The 18,860-nt window shown below is 47.6% G+C and overlaps 1 protein-coding gene across 15 annotated transcripts in view; it reads right to left on the reverse strand.

Annotated features, from left to right (window-relative positions):
• Window positions 1–1,201: 1,201 nt before the first annotated feature.
• The window catches only part of NFYC (nuclear transcription factor Y subunit gamma), a 96,921-nt gene continuing 79,262 nt past the window's right edge, over window positions 1,202–18,860 (reverse strand). For 7 of the 15 annotated variants that reach the window (XM_072609903.1, XM_072609901.1, XM_072609909.1 and 4 more), the window contains 5 exons: window positions 14,089–14,265; window positions 9,278–9,436; window positions 5,393–5,500; window positions 3,292–3,351; window positions 2,610–2,848 (listed from right to left, as the gene is read on the reverse strand). In XM_072609903.1, the coding sequence (XP_072466004.1) occupies window positions 2,717–2,848; window positions 3,292–3,351; window positions 5,393–5,500; window positions 9,278–9,436; window positions 14,089–14,265 (636 nt within the window). In that variant the 3' untranslated portion in view covers window positions 2,610–2,716. Of the gene's footprint in view, window positions 2,062–2,608; window positions 2,849–3,291; window positions 3,352–5,392; window positions 5,501–9,277; window positions 9,437–14,088; window positions 14,266–18,860 lie in introns of those variants that run through there. The other 8 variants (XM_072609916.1, XM_072609911.1, XM_072609915.1 and 5 more) reach the window with 2 other exon arrangements.

Below are 18,860 nucleotides of genomic sequence, written 5' to 3' on the forward strand. Positions count from 1 at the left end.
ACAGGAGACGATGGTTAAAACTTACGAATTGGTGGGAAAGCTACCCCTCAGGCTGCGAAGAGATCATAGGCAGAGGGAAGGACAAAATGACTCTTTTCTATAAAAAGCCCTGACAAGTCCAGGACACATATCGGGGTAATCCTTGTTCAAGGAGAGGCCTTCTGTGAGGTTGGCCTCACTGTGGTTGAGGCAGCCCTACCCTTTCCCCAGCCAAAGAGGATCTCTGCTGAATAACGGCTCTCAGCTCCTACTCCCAAGGCTTGCCTTCTCTATGCCTAGCAGAGCCTCCAGTGCCCACTTCCACCTGCTGAGGATGCTTCTCCCACAAAGCTCTTCCTGCTCTCTTGCTCACAGGGAGCTATCTGTCCTCTGGGTGGCCAGCACCCTTCACCAGCCCTCCTCAAATCTGAAGCAGTCTCATTTTGTCTTTCCTTCATTTCACTAAAGTTCCTTAGGAAGGTCTGTTGAAGTCCACGTCCTGGTCCCTGACACAGTGCTTTGTGGTATAGAGGGACTCTAGATTCATGGAGGAGGGAAGAAGTCTCCTGAGCATTTTGATGAGCTGTTTTCAAGAAACCCATGCTTGTGAGAGTAAGGCAAACTGAGGGGAAAGGATTATTTGGATGAACATTTTATTATTACTAAAATTAGAATAAAAATTAAAAGAAAAATCTATTAGAGGGGTGGCTTCTGCTTTGCACAAAGACCACTCAATCTAGAAGAGTCCTCTTCCCATTTTCCACATGAATAAACTGAGGCCCAAAGAGTAGAAAGGACTTCGTTCAAGGTCACATTTTATTAAGTGGAACAATCAGGACTAGAAGCCAGGTATTCCAAATGCACAACCCATGGCGCTAGAATTTCTACTACATTCTACCACCTCACTTCAATGAAAATTCAACAATATGAGTGGGCCTGGGTTTGTCCACAGGAACCCCTCAAGTGATGAAAGGCCCCAGCTCAGCTCTAGCTGTCCAGAGAACAGGATTAGGAGGCCTCAGCAAGGTATCCCTATGACAAGTGGATTCTGATTGTTCTGCCCTGGTTCAAACCAAATCTGCAGCAGGACCATCCCCAAGTGCTTCTTCTCTCACTGGATGAAAGTCCTCAAATCACTTCCCTCCCTCCCCAAGTGCCACCAGCTCTGTGAATGCCTTGTCAGCACCTCCACCCTCCCCATCCCAGAAACCCAGACTCCAAGTTCTCTAAAAAGGAGCTTTATTCATTGCATTTCAATTCATGCAGCTTGAAGTCCATGCAGCGGAGGAGACGAGCACAATTATTAATTTGCTTCTTGAGGAGAAAAAATGGGGGATGGGCAGGTGGAGGGAGGAAGCGAAGGGGGAAGACCCCGTTTCCCTGGGACAGAGGGGTTCCAGAGGAAACGAGACACTGAGCCTGGAGGCAAGTTCATCTTTGAACACCATGATGTTTCTGCAGTTTCCAGAGGCAAATGCTTTGCTCTGGACAGAGGCAGGAGAGAACTGACCACCCAACCACCCAGTGACCTAGGGGAGTGAGTGCATTTGCCACAGGTGGCCAGTAAGGTTAAGGCAGCTGTTGTGAGAACTACTCCCACACCTGGAGAGCTGCTCTTGGGAAGAAGGGCATGAGGAAGGCAGACTTGCAGCCATACCTCAAGAAAATGCTATAAATACGTTATCGTCGAATATTTCCCATTTCAATAGCATTGGACATACAGCTCAACATACTGAAATATTGATTCCTTTAAAAAACAAAAAACAAAGACAAGAAGAAAATGAAAAAATATTGCATCTTTCAGTTGGCGATTTCCTAGCCCTCAGCATGGGCTGTGTGCACCAGTGTCTTTGCCCTTGGGAGGCGCAGGGGTGGTGGGACACTTAAACCAGGCCACAGTGGCAGAAATGGAGTCTGTATGGCCCTGTGCACTGGCTGTGCCGGGCGAGGCCCCAGTGGGGTTCAGTCACCCGTCACTTGAGGGGTCTGCCCATCAGACGCCTGGTTAGCCGACTGAATGAACATGGGTTGTGCAAGGTCCTGGCCTGCTGGCATGGTGACCTGCTGGATCTGGTACAGCTGCTGCAGGGAAGGGAAGGAAAGCAAAGATCCCAGAGGGATGTCAGTATAGGTCAGAAGACCTATCCCCAGAATGCCACCCTCTCCCTTCCCACCTTAGAGCTTGGTGTCCTGCACTCAACAGGTCACACCTGAGCCAAATGCCCCGGGGCAGACTCCTTGTGGATGACTTAGAGCTTGGTCTCCCTCTGTGCCCCTCAAGAGCAGGGTTAAAGCCCAGAAGGCAAAGCACAGGAGCACTGTGCCCTTGGTCCTAATGAAGAGGCAGAGCCATAAGCCAACAGAAGCCCCACTGTACACACTGCTTTGTGCAGACCCTTCTTCCCTTCTCCTCCACCCTTCCAAGTCCAAATGCAGGACCCACCACAGGCCCTTGGAGAAGGCACAGGGGCAGGAAATGTGGACAAGGGAAGATGCTAGTTCCCAGAGTCAAGAGACTCGGCTTCAGATCCTTAACTATGTGACCATGTGCAAGTCACCTCAACTTCCTGAGTCTCGGTTCTCATCCATAAAATGTGAGTAACAATCCCTGTAGCCCCTCCTAGGGCTGGTTGTGACAAAAATGCTTTGGAAACCTCAAAGCACTTAAGAAATGGGACGGACCTGTGAGCACCTCGCTTTGAACAGTTCCTCCAATAATAGAAGCCATCAATGCCCGCTATGCTGTGTAACTCCTGCTCACCTCTGCCTTTGTCTTTGACTCCTTGAGGACAGCTGAAAAAGGCCACTCTAGCTTTGCCCCTTTTGTCTCCCCAGAACGGAGAAGAGGGGTTGGTCCTGCAGCAGAAACCTAGCGGAAACCCAGCCTAAGGACAGCCCAAGCTTGTCTGGGGCAGGCCACATTACATCACTTTGGGGTTCAAAAAGCATGACCTAGGCATTTCAAACACTCCAGGCTCCTCTGAGGCTCAGGAAAGCCTGTGCTTGGAGGGTCTGGACTCTGCTCTAGGACAGAAAGGCAAGGTTCTCCTTTCCCTTTTCAGGGTCTCAATTTCCTCCCCTCAATAATGAGATAATGGGACCAGGTTATCTCTTAAGTCCTGCCAGCTATTATTCTGATGTGTGTCCTGTTCTTAAAGATCATCTGGGAACATTCTCCTTGTTTTAGCAATCTCCATTCCCCAGGCAGCCCTGAAGCAGCCTGTCCAGACTGATGGCTGCCTACCAAGGAACCTCTCTCTTTCATGCCACCCGCCCCCCTACCTCATCCCCTCTCGGAGAACCAAGACTTACCTGTCCATCTGTGAACTGGCTAAACTGCTGCTGTCCTTGCTGGACCTCTGTCTGTGTAATCTGTGGGAAATAAAAAAGGTGTGTGTGTGTGTGCAAGTAAGTTGCAGGCACAGACAGTTATGTGAGCCTTCCAATGGCCCACCCCCAACCTCAGACTCTAGGGGGTTGTCTTATTACACAAGGTCACATTACACAAGTACCACCCTAGGGTGGGCCTTCCCATGGATCATCCCTGCATCCCCCTCCCACAACCCACTATGGCCTGAACAAACTGATGGGATGGTGGAGGACATGACTTTCACAGGGGGTGGGCTCAATGCTGGAGATGGTAGGGGACTAGCTCTTATGGCTGTGGGAAGGACTGCAAAAAAGGAAGCTGGGGAAGGGGACAGTGATGCTTCCTTCATTAGAGGGTGGCTAACACAGACAGAGTCACTTTTCTCTCTCTCTCTTATTCCAGGGTAGGGCTGGCCTTGGCTGGGAGACCAAACAGCAAACTGAGAGTTGCTCTTTTCCCACAAGGGTCGGAAGAAGGCAGGAAGGATGGCATGGAGGTGAGGGCGTACACATATAAGCCACTCCCCTGCCCTCACCTATGGGCTAACATTACTAAATCAGTTTGTGGGTTTAAGAGAAACAATCTGTGAACAGAACTGAAAAGCCAGTTTATTGACCTGAGTAGCCTCCTATGCTTATCTGAGATGCTGTGACAAGGGAAGAGTGGTTCTACTCCATGAGGAGGCATGTGATGTCCCATGACTGGTATGAAGGGGAGAAGGTCCCATACTCATTAGCTGTAGACATGCCATGTCCACTTTCTGAACCTTGGCCTCTCTATTTGTAAATGAAAAAGTGGGACCAGAAGATGCTTAAAGTCCCTTCCACCTCTGGTGTTCTATGACCATAAGAAAATATAATTTGCCTTTAATGTCTGTAAAGCATTGGCACTGCCCAGGATTCTATAGGGGACTTGGATGGGTCAGTGTAGTGTTGAATGGTCCAGCACCTCCTAGCCTTTGCTACAGCCCACATGTACACATGTATGTTCGCTCTCTGCCTACACACACACACACACACACACACACACACACACGAGACTTCCCAGAACACAATGCCAGCTCTCTCAGGGAGGCTAGAGGCTCAAACAGAAGCAGGACCAGGCATCTGAAATGAGTCTGAATTCAGGAAATTGGGAGAATATGATAGAAAGTTAAGCTGGGGCCCTTTAAATAAGGGCAGCTCAGAACCTGGAAGCTTCATTTTTGGCTCCTTCCTTACATTTCCCCAAATGAGATCTTTGGAGACCTGCTCTAGAAACCTAAGCCTGTCACCACTGTCAATAGATGCATCACCAAAGATGCAATTGTACCAGACAGGTCTAGTTCTTAAACGATCGCTGCTTTTTTTGGGTTCAAGGGAAAAGGATCCATTAACAATGTCCCCTTTCTCCCTCAAGCAATGGGCCCACATCCCATGGCAGCCACCTTCCTTCATCGTCACAACCCATGAAAGCCATGTCCTTTCACACCCTTGCTCCTCTCTTGCCCCAAGTGATAAACCGAAAGTCAATAGAAGCCACCACCCTTCATTCCCCTGATTCTCTCCCCAGTCATAACAGGGTTCCTGTGACTCCATGAACATGTGGCTTAGAAATCTCAAAACAAAGTACAAGAGAAAAGGAGAACAGGTTTCCCGGTGGAGGGGTATCTGCCTACCGTAAGGAAAAAAACCAAGTAGGAAGATTCAATGTGAGCAGACTTGCTGATAGAAGATTCTGGGACTGAGCTGCTAGGGCAGCCTGGCACAACTCTGCCAACCTGGGGCATGGACTCACGTCACTGGTTTGTGTCTCTCAAGCATCCCAGCGATCCTCCCTCTTTGCATTTTGTAACCCTTCAAGAATCCTCCAGACACAACGCTTTATATCTCTGACTCTACAGCTCCTGATGTTCCATGAGTTCTAGGATGCCCACGCTAACAACTACCAAAGTGGGGGCTATGAGCAGGCTGGGCTCTCTGGATCCTGAGCCTGAGTCATTCCAGTGGGAAGGAGGGTCTCCCCCCAGGAGCCCCTCTGGCCTCCAGTGGCATCAGTACCAACCTGCTGTGCACTAGCCGCCAGAGTCTGGATCTGTCCCTGAACAACCTGGGTGCCTGATACAGGCTGGGCTAAGCGGATATACTGCAGCTGGCCAGCGTTTAACTGCACCTAGATGGGGCAGACAGACAAACAAACAAACAGAGACCTTGGTTAACCTAAAACATGTTAAGGTGATTATTTCCATAACTAGAGCCAAAGAAAACTCAGCCCAGGAACACAGACAGTCTTTTCCTGGGCAGAGCTGTCAAAAGTAGGTAAAAGAACAGTGACTGGGCAAGGTGGGGAGGGTTTCACTGACTTTGGAAAAAATAAAATGGGCCCAGCACAATTGCTATTCTTAACGAAACTAGAGAATCTCTTAAGTTGCCAGAAACATTGCACTAGCTGGTTACTCTTTCCAGAGCTGAAGACCTACGACCGACCTACCACCACCACCACCACCACTACCACCACCAGCTTGAGTCCAGTAGCTTTTTCTCCTCCTCTCCTTTTCCTTTCTGCGCCAGTTCAAAGAGGCTACTTGTTGTCAGGGAGGAGAAGGCAGGCTGAGGGTGGGGGCTGACTGATCTGATGCTGTGAAGAGCTCCAATGTCTGCCAGGGACCCAATCAAAGATGGCCATCGCCCTGCTCAGTAACCTTAGTGCTAACTAAACCCACATCTCTCCAGGCAGAAAGTGGGTACTGTGGGCCGCCACCACCACCCCAGAGAGACAGGGGTAACAGCAGCTGAAGGAGATGGCTTTTAGGGACCCCAGACCTTCCAGGTTTGCCTAGGTCTATGCTGCAAATGCCAGCATTGTGGGGTGGTCGGGGTAGGGGTGAACATAAAAAAAAGAACTGGCTTTCACAGAACATTCATACTGGTCTGGGTAATCAAAGCTTTGAAAAATACTCAGGACTCACACATGCACATGATTCAGTTTTAGATGATAAAATAATAACTGTGTGTAGCAATGAGACCTTAGCTAAACCTCTTAATGCTACAGTGAACCACGAAAGCATTATTCCCCATGGGCTGCTAAAGAATGGGAGGCCAGAGAGGGGAGAGTGAGGGAACAGACCCGGAGGCCCCACTCCCCAACTCTTACTTGAAGTTAGTCCTATAGCTCTATAAATATTCACCTACAAATACAAATGAGTGCACCCAGTAAAAGAAACACACAAAATAAACCAGGCCATTTTAGAAACACAAACTGCTGGGTTTCTGGTTTATATTAGGTTTGCTTGCACTCCTGGGCTCTCCGCTCACCTGCGCAGGGGAGGTTCCTAAGGATGTTATGTAAGAGCCTTCTACACTGTGGTGCAGCTTTCCTAAATTCCCTACAGGATCAAACTCCCCTGTAGGGAATGTCACTTTTCCAAATGTCTCCACATAACGCTGAGTTTCAGCAAGAAAAGTGCTGATGCGACACTGTGCTCTGTCCTCTGTGGGGTTAAATAAATAAGTAGCTCTCTCCCAACAAAGTTGAGGCTGTGAGACCCAGACAAGGGAGAGAAGGGGAAGAAGCAACAAAGCTGGGAAGGAGGGCAGAGCGAAAGGCTACTTATTGGAGACTTTGGATCTGCACAGCTCTTTTAAATCCTCCATGGACCCACTAGTCTTCATTCATTTGGTCCAAATTGCAGATAGAACTAGACAGTGGCCACAAAGAGTCACTGTGCCCAACGGCAGGAAACCTCAGGGGTAAAGGAGGAGGAGAGGCTTTCTGTGGGGCAGCAGCTTGACTGGGCTAAAATCCTAGTCCAAATCTCAGCATGCTAGTATGACTATGTAATGTTTTCTGCAGTCTTGGGGAAAGTGGGAGGAGGCTTAGCAAACCTCATCTGCTGCAACACAGCTGGTTGGGGTGCTGTCCCAGGCTCTGGATGAATGGTCACACAACAAGGGATGAAAAGCCAATTAGAAAAGATGGATATGGTCTTTGTTTGAAAGTCTTGACACAGAGCTGGGAAGACAGCCAGACAGACCTCCAAAGGGGAGGAGGAGACTTTTGAAGAAATGGGAAGGAGAGAGCAGAAAAATATATGAGCTGACTTAAAGGATCTAAAGACTGCCATGGGGGGGAAGGACTTCTGTGACAGAAATGGGAGTAATGAGTGTGGAGTGTCAGGATTATTGTGATAAGAAGAAGACGTTTTAAGACCATTAAAGCTATCAAAGTGGAATGGGTTTCTGACCTCACTGACGGTCCTCAAGTAGATGGAATGACTCCTTGCTGGGGGATACTTAAGTCAGTCAAGTCAACAGACATTTATTAAGCGCCTACAATGTGCCAAACACTAGGCTAAGTGCTCCTAAAGAAGGAAACTAGATGCCCTGTTTCTTTCAGCTCTGAAATTCTGAGATTCATGATAAATGTGATCTTAGAAACTACTGGTATAATCAAGTTCCAAGTGCCAACTTTGGAGGGAATCTCCAAGTTTCTCCTTGATTTCTCTTTTGAAGGATGGTGTTAGCGAAGCCACTGGTCCAAACCACCTCATCTCCACAAAAAGCAGGTTCCAGTTCTTCAGGATCCCTTGCCTATATCTCCTTCAGGGCAAGGTCTCCTTTAACTTCTCCAAAACTAAGCAATCCTCTTGATTCTACAAGAGGGAGGGCTCTCCTTCCTGCACTTTCCATGCCATTTCTGTGGCAGTGTCTCAGTGACCCCTACAGGCTTACTCAAACAGGCTTTGAAGGACTTCTCTGACACCACAGCCTGAAGGGCCCAAGTCTCCAAGTCTTTGAAGGGCTGTCATAGGAAAGAATGAGACTGGTTCTGCTTCACCCAGAGTAGGATTAGCAGCAATGGAGAGAAAGTGGCAGAGATGCCTATTTCTAGAGTTGTACAACAGAGGGATGGGCTGCCTTGGGAGATGCAAGTCCCCCCCATGAATAAGGGTTTTTTGGTGGAGGATGGTGACCACTCAGATCAATGCCTTCTGAGACCTGTTTCAATCCAGCAGCTCATCCTCCATGAGAGATCTCTCTCTCTCTCTATGGGGGTTATGCCACTTTGGGGCCAGAGTTACTGCAAAGGTTCCAATTGCTAACATCCCCATTTGCATGTGGTTGTCATTGTGTGTGTCCAGGATAGGACTGAAAGTGATGTCATCTGCATGCAGAGAGAAGGCTGCCCATTCACTCAGAATCCAGAGGCTCATCATGGTCCTCTTCTGTTCTCTCCCTTTCCCCACCTTCCCTTAACTGTCATCAATCTCTGTACCCTCAGACGATCACGAGGAACCAGAAAGGTCTGGATAACAGAATGTAAATGGGTTGAAATGAGTTACATTTTCTCCTGGAGGTGCAAGGAATAGAAGGGCCCCTACAGGTCACTTGCTACATATGAGGGATGCCTTTAGTAGTAAAGTGACCAAGTGACCAACTGTTAAGTCACAGGATAACCCAGGAGATGGAGAGGGGTGGGAGGAGAGAAAAAGGGAGAGAGAAGGGAGAGAGTTGGGAAGGAAAAAGTGTGAAAGATGGGCAGAAGAGAGGGGAGACAAAGAAAAGAATAATAATAGAAAGAAAGAGAACAAGGAGAGTAGGGAGAAAGGACAGGGGGAGGACAGGAGGAAAGGAAAAGAGCAGAGAGAGGACAAATCAAAAAGCCAATCCTCCTCAGAAATAAGATACTCATGGCACAAGGGGAAAAAAAAATCAGTCCACACTGAAGGAATGGATCAGTTAAATGAAAGCCAAAAATACACTTTACTGCGGGCTCCACAGGGAACTGACTCATGAATATGCAACCAGTGTATTTCTGGCCTTCCACAGACACCTCTTCCTAACCCATCTAGAGGACTAATGCAAAGGGCTGGCTGTGTGACCTCGGGCCATAGGCTGGATGTCTCCCCAGCTTGGTGGCTGGAAAGCTAGTCCTCTCAAAAGCTCTTACCGGAATTTGCTGGATTTCCCCCGTGTTGGTGATGATCTGTTGCATCACCTGCATGGTCTGTCCTGTGCTGCTCGGTGCCTGCTGCGTCTGGCCCTGGGGCTGGGCCTGGACGATCTGTACCTGCTGGCCTTCTCCAACCTGCATCGTCACTGGGGTGGTCTGGTGGTAAAGGACAGAAAAGTGGCTGAATTGGGGGAGACCAGCTAGACGGCCTAAAGACTATGAACAATAGCAGGAAAGACTCTCGTTGCTCAACTGCATTTCTCCTAGCTGGTGTATTTGCCAGTAAGGGTGAAAAATGAGGAGTCAAAGCCAAAAGAGGATGGTTAACCTGACTTGTGGGTCAATCCCAGGGCTTCTGAACCCCAGAGAAAATCAACTCTCTCCAGCCACCTTGGAGCTATAGCTAGCCTGTGCTGCTCCTCTCCAGGCCAGGCTAAACCTTGTAGGAGCACACAACAGGCAATCTAACATGAAACCAATGGACCAAAAGCCAGAAGATGCCGGATCTAGCCCATGGCTCTGCCCCCTTCAAAGCTGAGCAATCATAGGAAAGGCTCTGGGATTTAGTTGCCCCACCTGTAAAAAGAGATACCTGCTTGAAGGCAGAGAAGATGACCTCCTAGATCTATTCTAGGTCTCAAACACAGGATTCTAAGAAAGTCATTTTAGTCTCTAAATGGATCTTGTCCTCCAAGCATTTACTGCCTTTCCTGCCCCAGCTCGGTACCACCAGGGCAAAATGCAAGGGAAGTCACAGATGCCACTGGACACGTAAGACCTGGGCAAAGTAAAGAAAGGGAGCAAAACTTAAAAAGTGCCTTTAAATTCAAGGCATCAGCCAATATTTACTGAGCAGAGGTGATGATAAAGAGAAATGAACAGCAATCTTTGAGCCATAAAGGTCTACGTAAATGTCTGCTGCTACTATCACTATGTGCAGAGCCCTAGTCGCACAAGGTTTTCCTCTGTTCTTTCATACGCAGGTAGCCAAATCACATCAGGACCCACCTATGCCCGGGGATGAGGGGGAGCTACTGAGGCTGTGTAAACTCTCATCCCTGGTGCAAACACTGGACATGGGAAGAATCTATATAGCATTTGTTGAATGAGCCAACGGCAGGGCAGGGGAAGTCAGCTGATTTAGCTTGCTGAGCTCTGATGTCTTTAAGTTAAGTCCCCTCCTATCTCTGGGTCAAGGCTTTCTTCTCTATAAAACTAGGAGAATGGACTGAACACTCTCTTGGGCCCATTTAGCTCTGACAATTTCAGATTCTATGAATGCATGAACAACTTCATCCAAGAGGGTGAAAAAGTTGCTTTGGCTTGGAAAAAGATTCCAAATCTCACCCTTCACTAAGTGTTTCTAGCTTGGACATGTGGTAGAAGGCAAGAGGACAGCAGATCCCTGACCAGCACCTCCCATTTGGATCTTCATGGGAAAGCTGATGACATAAGACACGAACAGGAATTGAACAGGAAAGAGCTTAAGAAGAACTTTTTCCTCCTCTGCAAAATGAGGGAGAAGAAATAATGACTTCTAAAGCCCCTTTCAGCTCAAAGAATCTTTGCTCTTACTAAACAAGTGTTCAAGAATTTCTGATTTGGATTCACTCAAACAGGGTGCTAACTAACTTGATACAAACAGAAGATGTTGGATTTAAAATTCGCAGGAACCCTAGAAACCACGATCCCCTCCTTTTACAGATAAAGAAACTACAGTGGGCGAAGTTACCTGACTTACTCAAAGTGACCCAGGGCACTGTCCCCTGTACCATGCTGGCTTTCATGAAGTATTAGGAATCCTCAGATGAACAGATGTGCTGTGTTGGATGCCACACCCCACTACTGCCCTTGTTCCGGAGAGAGGGCATAGATTCATAAGGCCATAAGGTGTAAGAAGGATTTTGATATGTGGGTCCATAATATTATTAATGGAAACTTAAGGTGTTATGATGTCAAAACATAATCCAGGGTAACCACATTAAGATGATGATGATCATGATGACGATGACAACAACAACATAGTTTTTTAAAGTATTAACACGTTGGGAGGCAGCACAGTTTAGTGCACAGAGAACAAGCTTAGGAGACAGGATGACTAGGGGGTTCCAGTCCTGGAGACTCTGGGAGAGTGATTCAGTCAACACTAATTGTTCTAATTCTAGTGGCAGAGGGGGGAATCTATCTCCATTGGTAGGGGGACTTTCTTTATCAGGAATTCCCTCCACCAATACCATCACAAACCCAAAAGGTCCTTCACTCCTTCTGTAGGTCATTGCTAACCTTCTCCCTGGAGGGCTGTTAAGTCCTTTAATCAACCACTCAGAAACGGGAGAAGAGAAGGGAAATTCTAGATCTTGCAAAGATGAAATCAAGAGCTCTCCAGGGATAGGGAAAATTCATTGTGATCATTTTCCATTAGATAAAATAGTTTTCAATTTTACTGTAGGAAAACTGGATTTGTTTCATTGAAATTTTAGGGTGGTAGATGCGGTGTGGTGAGAAGGTCATTGTTCTTGGAGAGCCAAGTTCAAACCTGGTCTGTGGTGCCAACTTGTCATATGACCCTGGAAAAGTCATTCAGCTTCCCTGAGACTGTAAGGTGCATGGGATATATGTTAATGGGAGTTAAAAGATTTTAGTAGCCCTTTAACAAGCCCCAAGTGGAGCCTGTTGGGGGAGGAACCTGTTTAAGGGAAAGTTTGCATATGAGGAGGTTTGCTTACTCGAAGGCTTTCCTACCTTTTGTTAATTAGGCACTGAAATAGGAGGGTTGTGATATGAGGTTTTGCTCTGGGGCTCAATCATGACAAGAATGTTCATGTGATATGACCAGATGAGACTCTGGGCAGCCTCTAAGGAGCCCCCACCCCTTTGATAACCCAAATGTTGGTGCTTCTCTCTCTGGTAACGATGTACGTATGGGATGATCAGACAGTTGGATCTGTCTGTTGACGTGTGATGTGTTGCTTATGATCAAACAGTTATAAGCCCTGTGGGCTGGTCTTTATTTCTCTACTTGTATTTTCTCTGTTGGGAGATTGTTAAATCCTCAAAAGCTGCTTTTCTTTTAGAAAAGCAGATCCAAGAACTTATGCCAGAAGGCCATCCTGGATATGCTAGTGTACTTGCCTTTCGAGAGACTCAGTTTCAACCTATATAAAACAGATAAGAAACTCATACAACTTACATCATAAAACTGTTATAGGAAAGTACTTTGGAAACTTTAAAATTCTACATAATATAGGTTAATTATGATTTGCCTTTAATTCTACAATACATTTATTTTGCTCATTAAGAAGACCTACAGTTAAACTTCCACAATTCCAGAGGTGCTCAAGTTTTGGGGGTGGAGTAGAAATAGCACCAAGAGAGGCTGGGGAGGGACATTTGACTGCCCTCTTGGCCTCAGCAGCCAATAAACTAAGCCACTTAGCCAGAGGGGGTAGAGTCCCAGGTGAGCTGTTGACCACTCACTGCCTCGCTGTTATCAGAGATGGTTTCTCCAGAAGCCTTGGGAGATATTTCTAAATCATTGTGGGAAAACAAGGTCTCATGTAAATTCTGCTACTACGAATTAATATGTAGAATGTGCTGCTGCCTGCGTAAACTGGCTACTGAGAAAGCTCCTTGGGATGACTATCCAATCACGATCAACCTTTAGAAGACCCTTAAAAATTATTTTTGGGAAAAGATGGAGGTAAGTGTGACTCCAACCACTGCAGAGTCTCAAGTATTAGAAATGAGGCTTTCTAGGATAAAAAGGATCAGGGATTAAAATGGATAAATCCAGAACCAACATTTAGATCCCATGCCCCAGGAAACCCCTTCCGCCAGCAAGGAGAGTCTACCTTCTGGGAACAGAGGCAGTTTTCTCTACCACCTCTCACCACCCCTTAGGATGCCAGGCACCAGCTGCTTGACACCAGTGGGGTTGGACAATGGAGGGAAGCTGGCAGTGGGGATCATTCCTTTAAAGGGTCTGAGTTTCAGTTCTGGAATGAAAGCTCCCAGAGAGCAAGTCTGGTCCCTATTTAACTTTTTCTACACAGTCAGCACAGCTCTCTGAGTAAACTGATTCCTTCATTTGTCAGATGGAAAAATGGAGGCTCCCCAGGCAGGGAGTGAGTGGCCAAGCTGGGAATGGAACTCATCAGGAGGACTCATCTTCTGCTCTTGTCCGGTCCTCTTTGGAGCACTACGCCCAATTCTGGACACCACAGTAGGAGGGCCACTAGATAAACTGGAGCTAATTCAGAGGGCTCCAGATGGTAAGGCAGCAGGGCAATCCCATAATAATGATCAGCTGAAAGAACTGCAGATTTTAACCTGAAGGAGGAGAGGGGAGCAGGCAGGGGGTGGGAACAAGCCATGGAACATGACTGTTGTTTTCAAGTATTTGAAAGGTTATCTCATGGAAGATGGGTCAGACTGGCTCTGCTTGGCCCCAGAAAGCAGAACCAGAAATAATGGGTGGAAAAGGCCGGGAGGCCCGTTTTGGCTCTGCACAAGAAAACTTCCTATCAGAACTAAAACTGGCTGCCTCAGGAGGCGATGGCTTTGCCAGCTCTGGGTGACCACGGGGATTCTAAGAGGGGATTCCTGTTCAGCAATGAGCTGGACTAAATGCCCTCTGAGGGTCTCTTCGGCACTTGAGATTCAGTGTTTTCTGTGACTGTCTTTTATATCTGGGCAACCAATTTTCCCTCTCTATTTCTGCCCCTCTCCCCCTACAACATAATAACTGATGACTTGTAGGGCCAGGGAAAAGGGTTTCTGGATGGCATAAACTCGACTGGCTCACTGACCTGGCCCTGTTGAGGCTGCGCAATGATGATCTGTCCTGACTGGATGGTGGTGGTGGAGGTGGTGGTCTGCTGGCCAGTCTGCTGGCCCTGGACCTGGACAGCTGCCGTGGGCTGCTGGGCCAGTGTGAAGTAGTACTGGACAGGCTCCGCAGGAGTCACAGACTGGCGAACCTCCTCCTGTGGGGTGGAAGCAGACCCAGGTAAGAGGGAAAAAGGACACAGTCAGCAAACAGCGATTGTAAGAGCCAGAGCAGCAGCCGCCACCTCAGTGAATTTCCACTTTCCCCAACGGCTCCACACATTCCCCTGCCTAATGCTGATCTCTCCATATCTAAAGCCAAGGGAGAGTGGAATTCCAAGAGCCTGGCTATGTTAAATCAAACTAAAAATAACTGATTTCAAAGGCCCCACAAAATATCCAGCCAAATTTCTGAAGTACAGCATAATCACCCATTTCACGATGAGTTGCAAATAATTACTGCAGCTAAACCCCATGCACCAGGAGGACTTGTCAGTAAGCATTCTCCAGGCCTGTTACCTGATCGAGGTGCTAACTGGAAGGTGCTAATGAAGCACTATGACCCTGAGGCCTCACCCTTTTCTCCCACATCACCCCCATCCAAAGCAGTGTTGACTCAATCTGGGACAGCAAAAACGGCAAAGAGTCCCACTCATCTGGTGGAATTCAGCAATCCACTGCTCCAGTGTCATCATCATATGGCCATTTTGGTTTCACAAGTCCAGGGTCAAGCCCGTGGTAGTCTGCTCTCTGGAGCTACTTTTTCCATTCTAGGAAATCACAACCCATATTTCTTTCCAGATTCCAGCAGAGGGGCTTGCAAAAGCAGGCACTTAATAATGTTTACTAAATTGACTGTAGTGAACCATGAAAGCACTGCCCAGGGACCTGCTGAACAGCTTTCCTTCCAGCCAGGGATTGACCCACCCTTGCTGGGGTGCAGCACCTCTGGTCAGGCCCTTCTCCCCCTCCCACAGGGAGAGCTGTCTTCTCACGAAGTTCACCTGGGGTTCTCCATGGCAGAAGGAGTAAACAGCCCTCTCCCAGCCACCTTGAGCTCACAGCTGAGAGTGTAGGATGTTTACACACACTACAGCATGGTTGTCTCCAGAAGAGTCCAGGGCCACCCTTGTCACTGAGAAAACAAAAGGCAGCCCAGAGCCCACCACCACCATTTCTGGGAAGGTGGGACAGTGTGCTGGACCCTATAAGAACAACAATCAAAGCTTCACACAGATATAGAAACCAAAAAGTTATTACCTGAAATCTGTTAAATAAAGATATTAATTCATTAGCTTATTCGAGCCCAGGAATTCTTAACCTGGGGTCTGCGATTTAAGAAAAAATTGTGATAACTATATCTCAAATTAATTGGTTCCCTTTGTAATCCTATGCATTTTATTTTATTCATTTAAAAACATCATTCTGAGAAGGGGTCCGTAGGCTTCACCAGACTGCTACAACGACAAAAAAAGATTAAGAGTCCCTGTTCTAGATTAACGGGCACTGCAATAAAAAAAATCATGTTTCCTGACCTTCTTCAAGGTAGAAGAGAGATTTCTAATCTGCTGCCCAGTCCCCATCTCCCACCCCTCCCTAAGCATTTCACTATGTAATGGAGGGGGTTCACTGGGATCACAACCGTGATACCAATGAGGTGCAAGTTCCAACAACCCAGAAGGTTCAAGGCCTCAGAGACCATCAAGTCCAACCCAACTCCTTCGTTGTCCAGGGTAGAAACGGAGGCCCAGAGAAACAAAGTGATTTGCCCAAGGTCATGCAAGGTGTAAAGGAACAGAGGTGGGTCACCTATGGGCAAACCCTGTGCTGTTTCTGCTGACCCATGCTGCTTCTTAGACCAATCTGGAAAGCTATGGGAAATCCTGCCTCCAAAGAACTGATACAGAGCTGGAGGCCAACATTGTAGGATGAAGCACATGCCTGCAAGCATGTTTTAACTGGTGGTCTTCGTCACATAAGGGGATGCAATGGTGAGGAGCCATGCTGGTAAAGGACAGTACAGTTATAAATGAGAAAAGCTTTGTATATCTCTCAGCAATGGACTAGGTGCCTGCTACCCTCCAACTATCAAAATGAATGTCTGTTTCAAGGTAGGCCACAAACCTTCTGACCCTGACATGATGGCCTGGTTATTAATATGTGATCCCCAAGCTGTCCCCTCTCCTCTCTTTATGGCTGGCTTTCCCAACAAGGGCATACTGGAACATCTGAAGCTGGGGGAAGATGGTAGTGTTTTCTGATGGAAAGGGGAGCTCTGTCATGCTTTGCCTTTCATATGTCTGAGGTGATCTGGCAACAAAGTCTGTTGCAGCTTCAGGAACACTGAAGGGGATAGGCCCCAAATCCCAGAGCAGGTTGTTCCCTCCTGCACTGGGAGGTGCCCCAACAGCTGAAGGATTGCAACAATCTTGATCCCAAAGTGAACCAAAGGAAACCAACTTTCTGCCTTCATAAAGCAGGCTTTCGAGGTTAATGTATCACAGTGCTCCAGGCAGAAACAACTTTAAACCTGAACCTGTTTAAACTGGGACACAGGGAGAGAGGCCTGCAGTCTTTTATTTCCATTCTGTAGCCTCTGTTGCCAAAGCAACATAATAGTGACACCTCTGGCCCCTTCTCCCCAGAATAATAGACATTAACCTGTCAGCCGGGCCTGTGTGGTGGCAGAGATAAAATACCAAGTCTTGCCTTGGCCAAAAGACAGCCATGTGATCTGTATATTTTTGCTGAGCTGCTGAAACAGGCTTCATGTATCTTTTCTACCAAGAAAAACATAGTACACTCTATCACTGATCACTAAAAATGTATTACATGCCTTATTTTGGGGTACTGTGAGGGAGATGGAGCTGTGCCAAAGAGGCTTCTATATCCTTCCACACCCTGTTCTCCCTCTGAATGCTCTCATCACCACTGGGCAAATGCGCCACCAACCAATATGAAAGCAAATATGATCCTTTCAAATGACAAAACCCCAAAAAGCCCATCCAACTCTTTCTATTATCAGCAGCTTATGGGTCTTGCCTCCTCTGATGTGGCAGTGCCCAAAGCAGCAAGCAGAGAAGGAGCTTGTCCAAGCTGCCAGTGCTCACTTTCATGATGCAGGATAACCCAGATGGTATAACAGGATAAGGAGGATGAGACTGCCATCAGTTTAAGACATAGCCCTTACCTGAAATTATTTTAGGACCTGGGCCAAGTTGTTGTGAAGTATCAGAAATGAGAACACATGATTCTTGAGAAGTTCCTTTCTGCTGAAAAGACTTGGAACATGGTGAGGGGGGAAAATGCCAGAGTGAATGAATGTGTCTGGTTTAGAAGACTATAGATAATGGGATGAAGAAACTGCTCCCCAGAAATCACTGCCTGGAAGAACAGGGATTTCAGTAGACATCCTCCAACTCAACTTTAAATATGGGCCAGATAAAAGATCACAGGCCAGGGAACTTGTTTTCCCTAGACTTCCCTTCGTGAATCCCCAAAAGCCAAGAGGCCCCAATGGAGGCCTGTCCGCCAGCAGCCTCGTGCCACAGCCCAAGCAGGAGCAGTCTGTGGCCAGCTCCTGGACTGCTGAGGAGAGCAAACTGCTGCCTCTTTCAGAAAGAGAGATTTGGAGAGTTGGCTGTTTTAAAGAAGCTCAAGAGGTGCCAGCCTATTTGGAACAAGGGAGAGCTTCATGCCCACAGAGGATTAAAAGTGCTATCTTGGAATTTCAGGCCAGCTTTCAGCAATCTCAACCCTTCAAAGGCCAGACAGCAGCTGTCCTGAATGGGAAGTCAATCAACTGCTCCACTAGCTACAAAGCGCTAGAGTTGAGCAGGATAAGCTGTTCCAGCTTCATGCGCTCTAAAAAGAACCTGAGCCAGGGCTTCTCCAAGGCCTTCGATCTTGGGCGGAGGCACTGACTGCAGCTTGGAAGCAGACAAAAATATGAAGACATGACCCCTGAAGAGATCTAAGGAATAGTCTGCTAGCCCCAACAAGAGTAAGGAGGATCATGGGAACAGAAGTCCTTACAACCTCACTGTAAAAGGAAGCGTTTATTATATAAAGGGGTGAAAAAATTCTAACAGCAAAATCTGTTTGTGGTTTCCTTTGCTCAGGATGGGAAAGCTGGACGGACTTCTTCCTACAGGCTGTTCACCTACTGTAGCTATCCCTGGGAGTAGGGCCAGAGAAGTCCGTGCCCGTGCCCCTGCAAGCAGTGCTGCTTCCCACCCTACTTGTGGCCGGGATGCCTGTGGCAGCCTGCCGCTGTAAACATCCGACTGAAAGCTCCTCCAAGCACCTTACAGCTTCCAGTCAAGGATGTTTACAGCGGCACAGACTGCCCAGAGAGAGCTGGGACACAGCAGTGCTGCTCTGGGAGGGTAACAGAGCCCCTTCAGTTCCAATGATGTGGCGCATCAGAGCCAGAAGGGTTCTGCACGCCACCTCTCCCAACTCATACCTTCCCAGGGCCTGCTATTCTCACTAACCGAGACAGACGGGAAGAGTGCACAGATTCAGTGTGACTGTGGCCAGAAATCATTGACCATCATGCCACTCAGTACAAACACTTAACATTTTACATTAAAAATACAGGAAGAACCAAGGCTTAGACCCATAGTCAAGGGGTCTTGGAGTTTGCCTGACTCAAGCCCTCTCCTTTTACAGATGAGAAGAATGAGTCTTCAAGAGGAAGGGGAAGAAAACTGCCCAAGGTCACAGAGCAAGTGAAGTGTTGGCAACAAGC

This window comes from Notamacropus eugenii, chromosome 5, assembly GCF_028372415.1.
Source record: "Notamacropus eugenii isolate mMacEug1 chromosome 5, mMacEug1.pri_v2, whole genome shotgun sequence".
NCBI lineage: Eukaryota > Metazoa > Chordata > Mammalia > Diprotodontia > Macropodidae > Notamacropus > Notamacropus eugenii.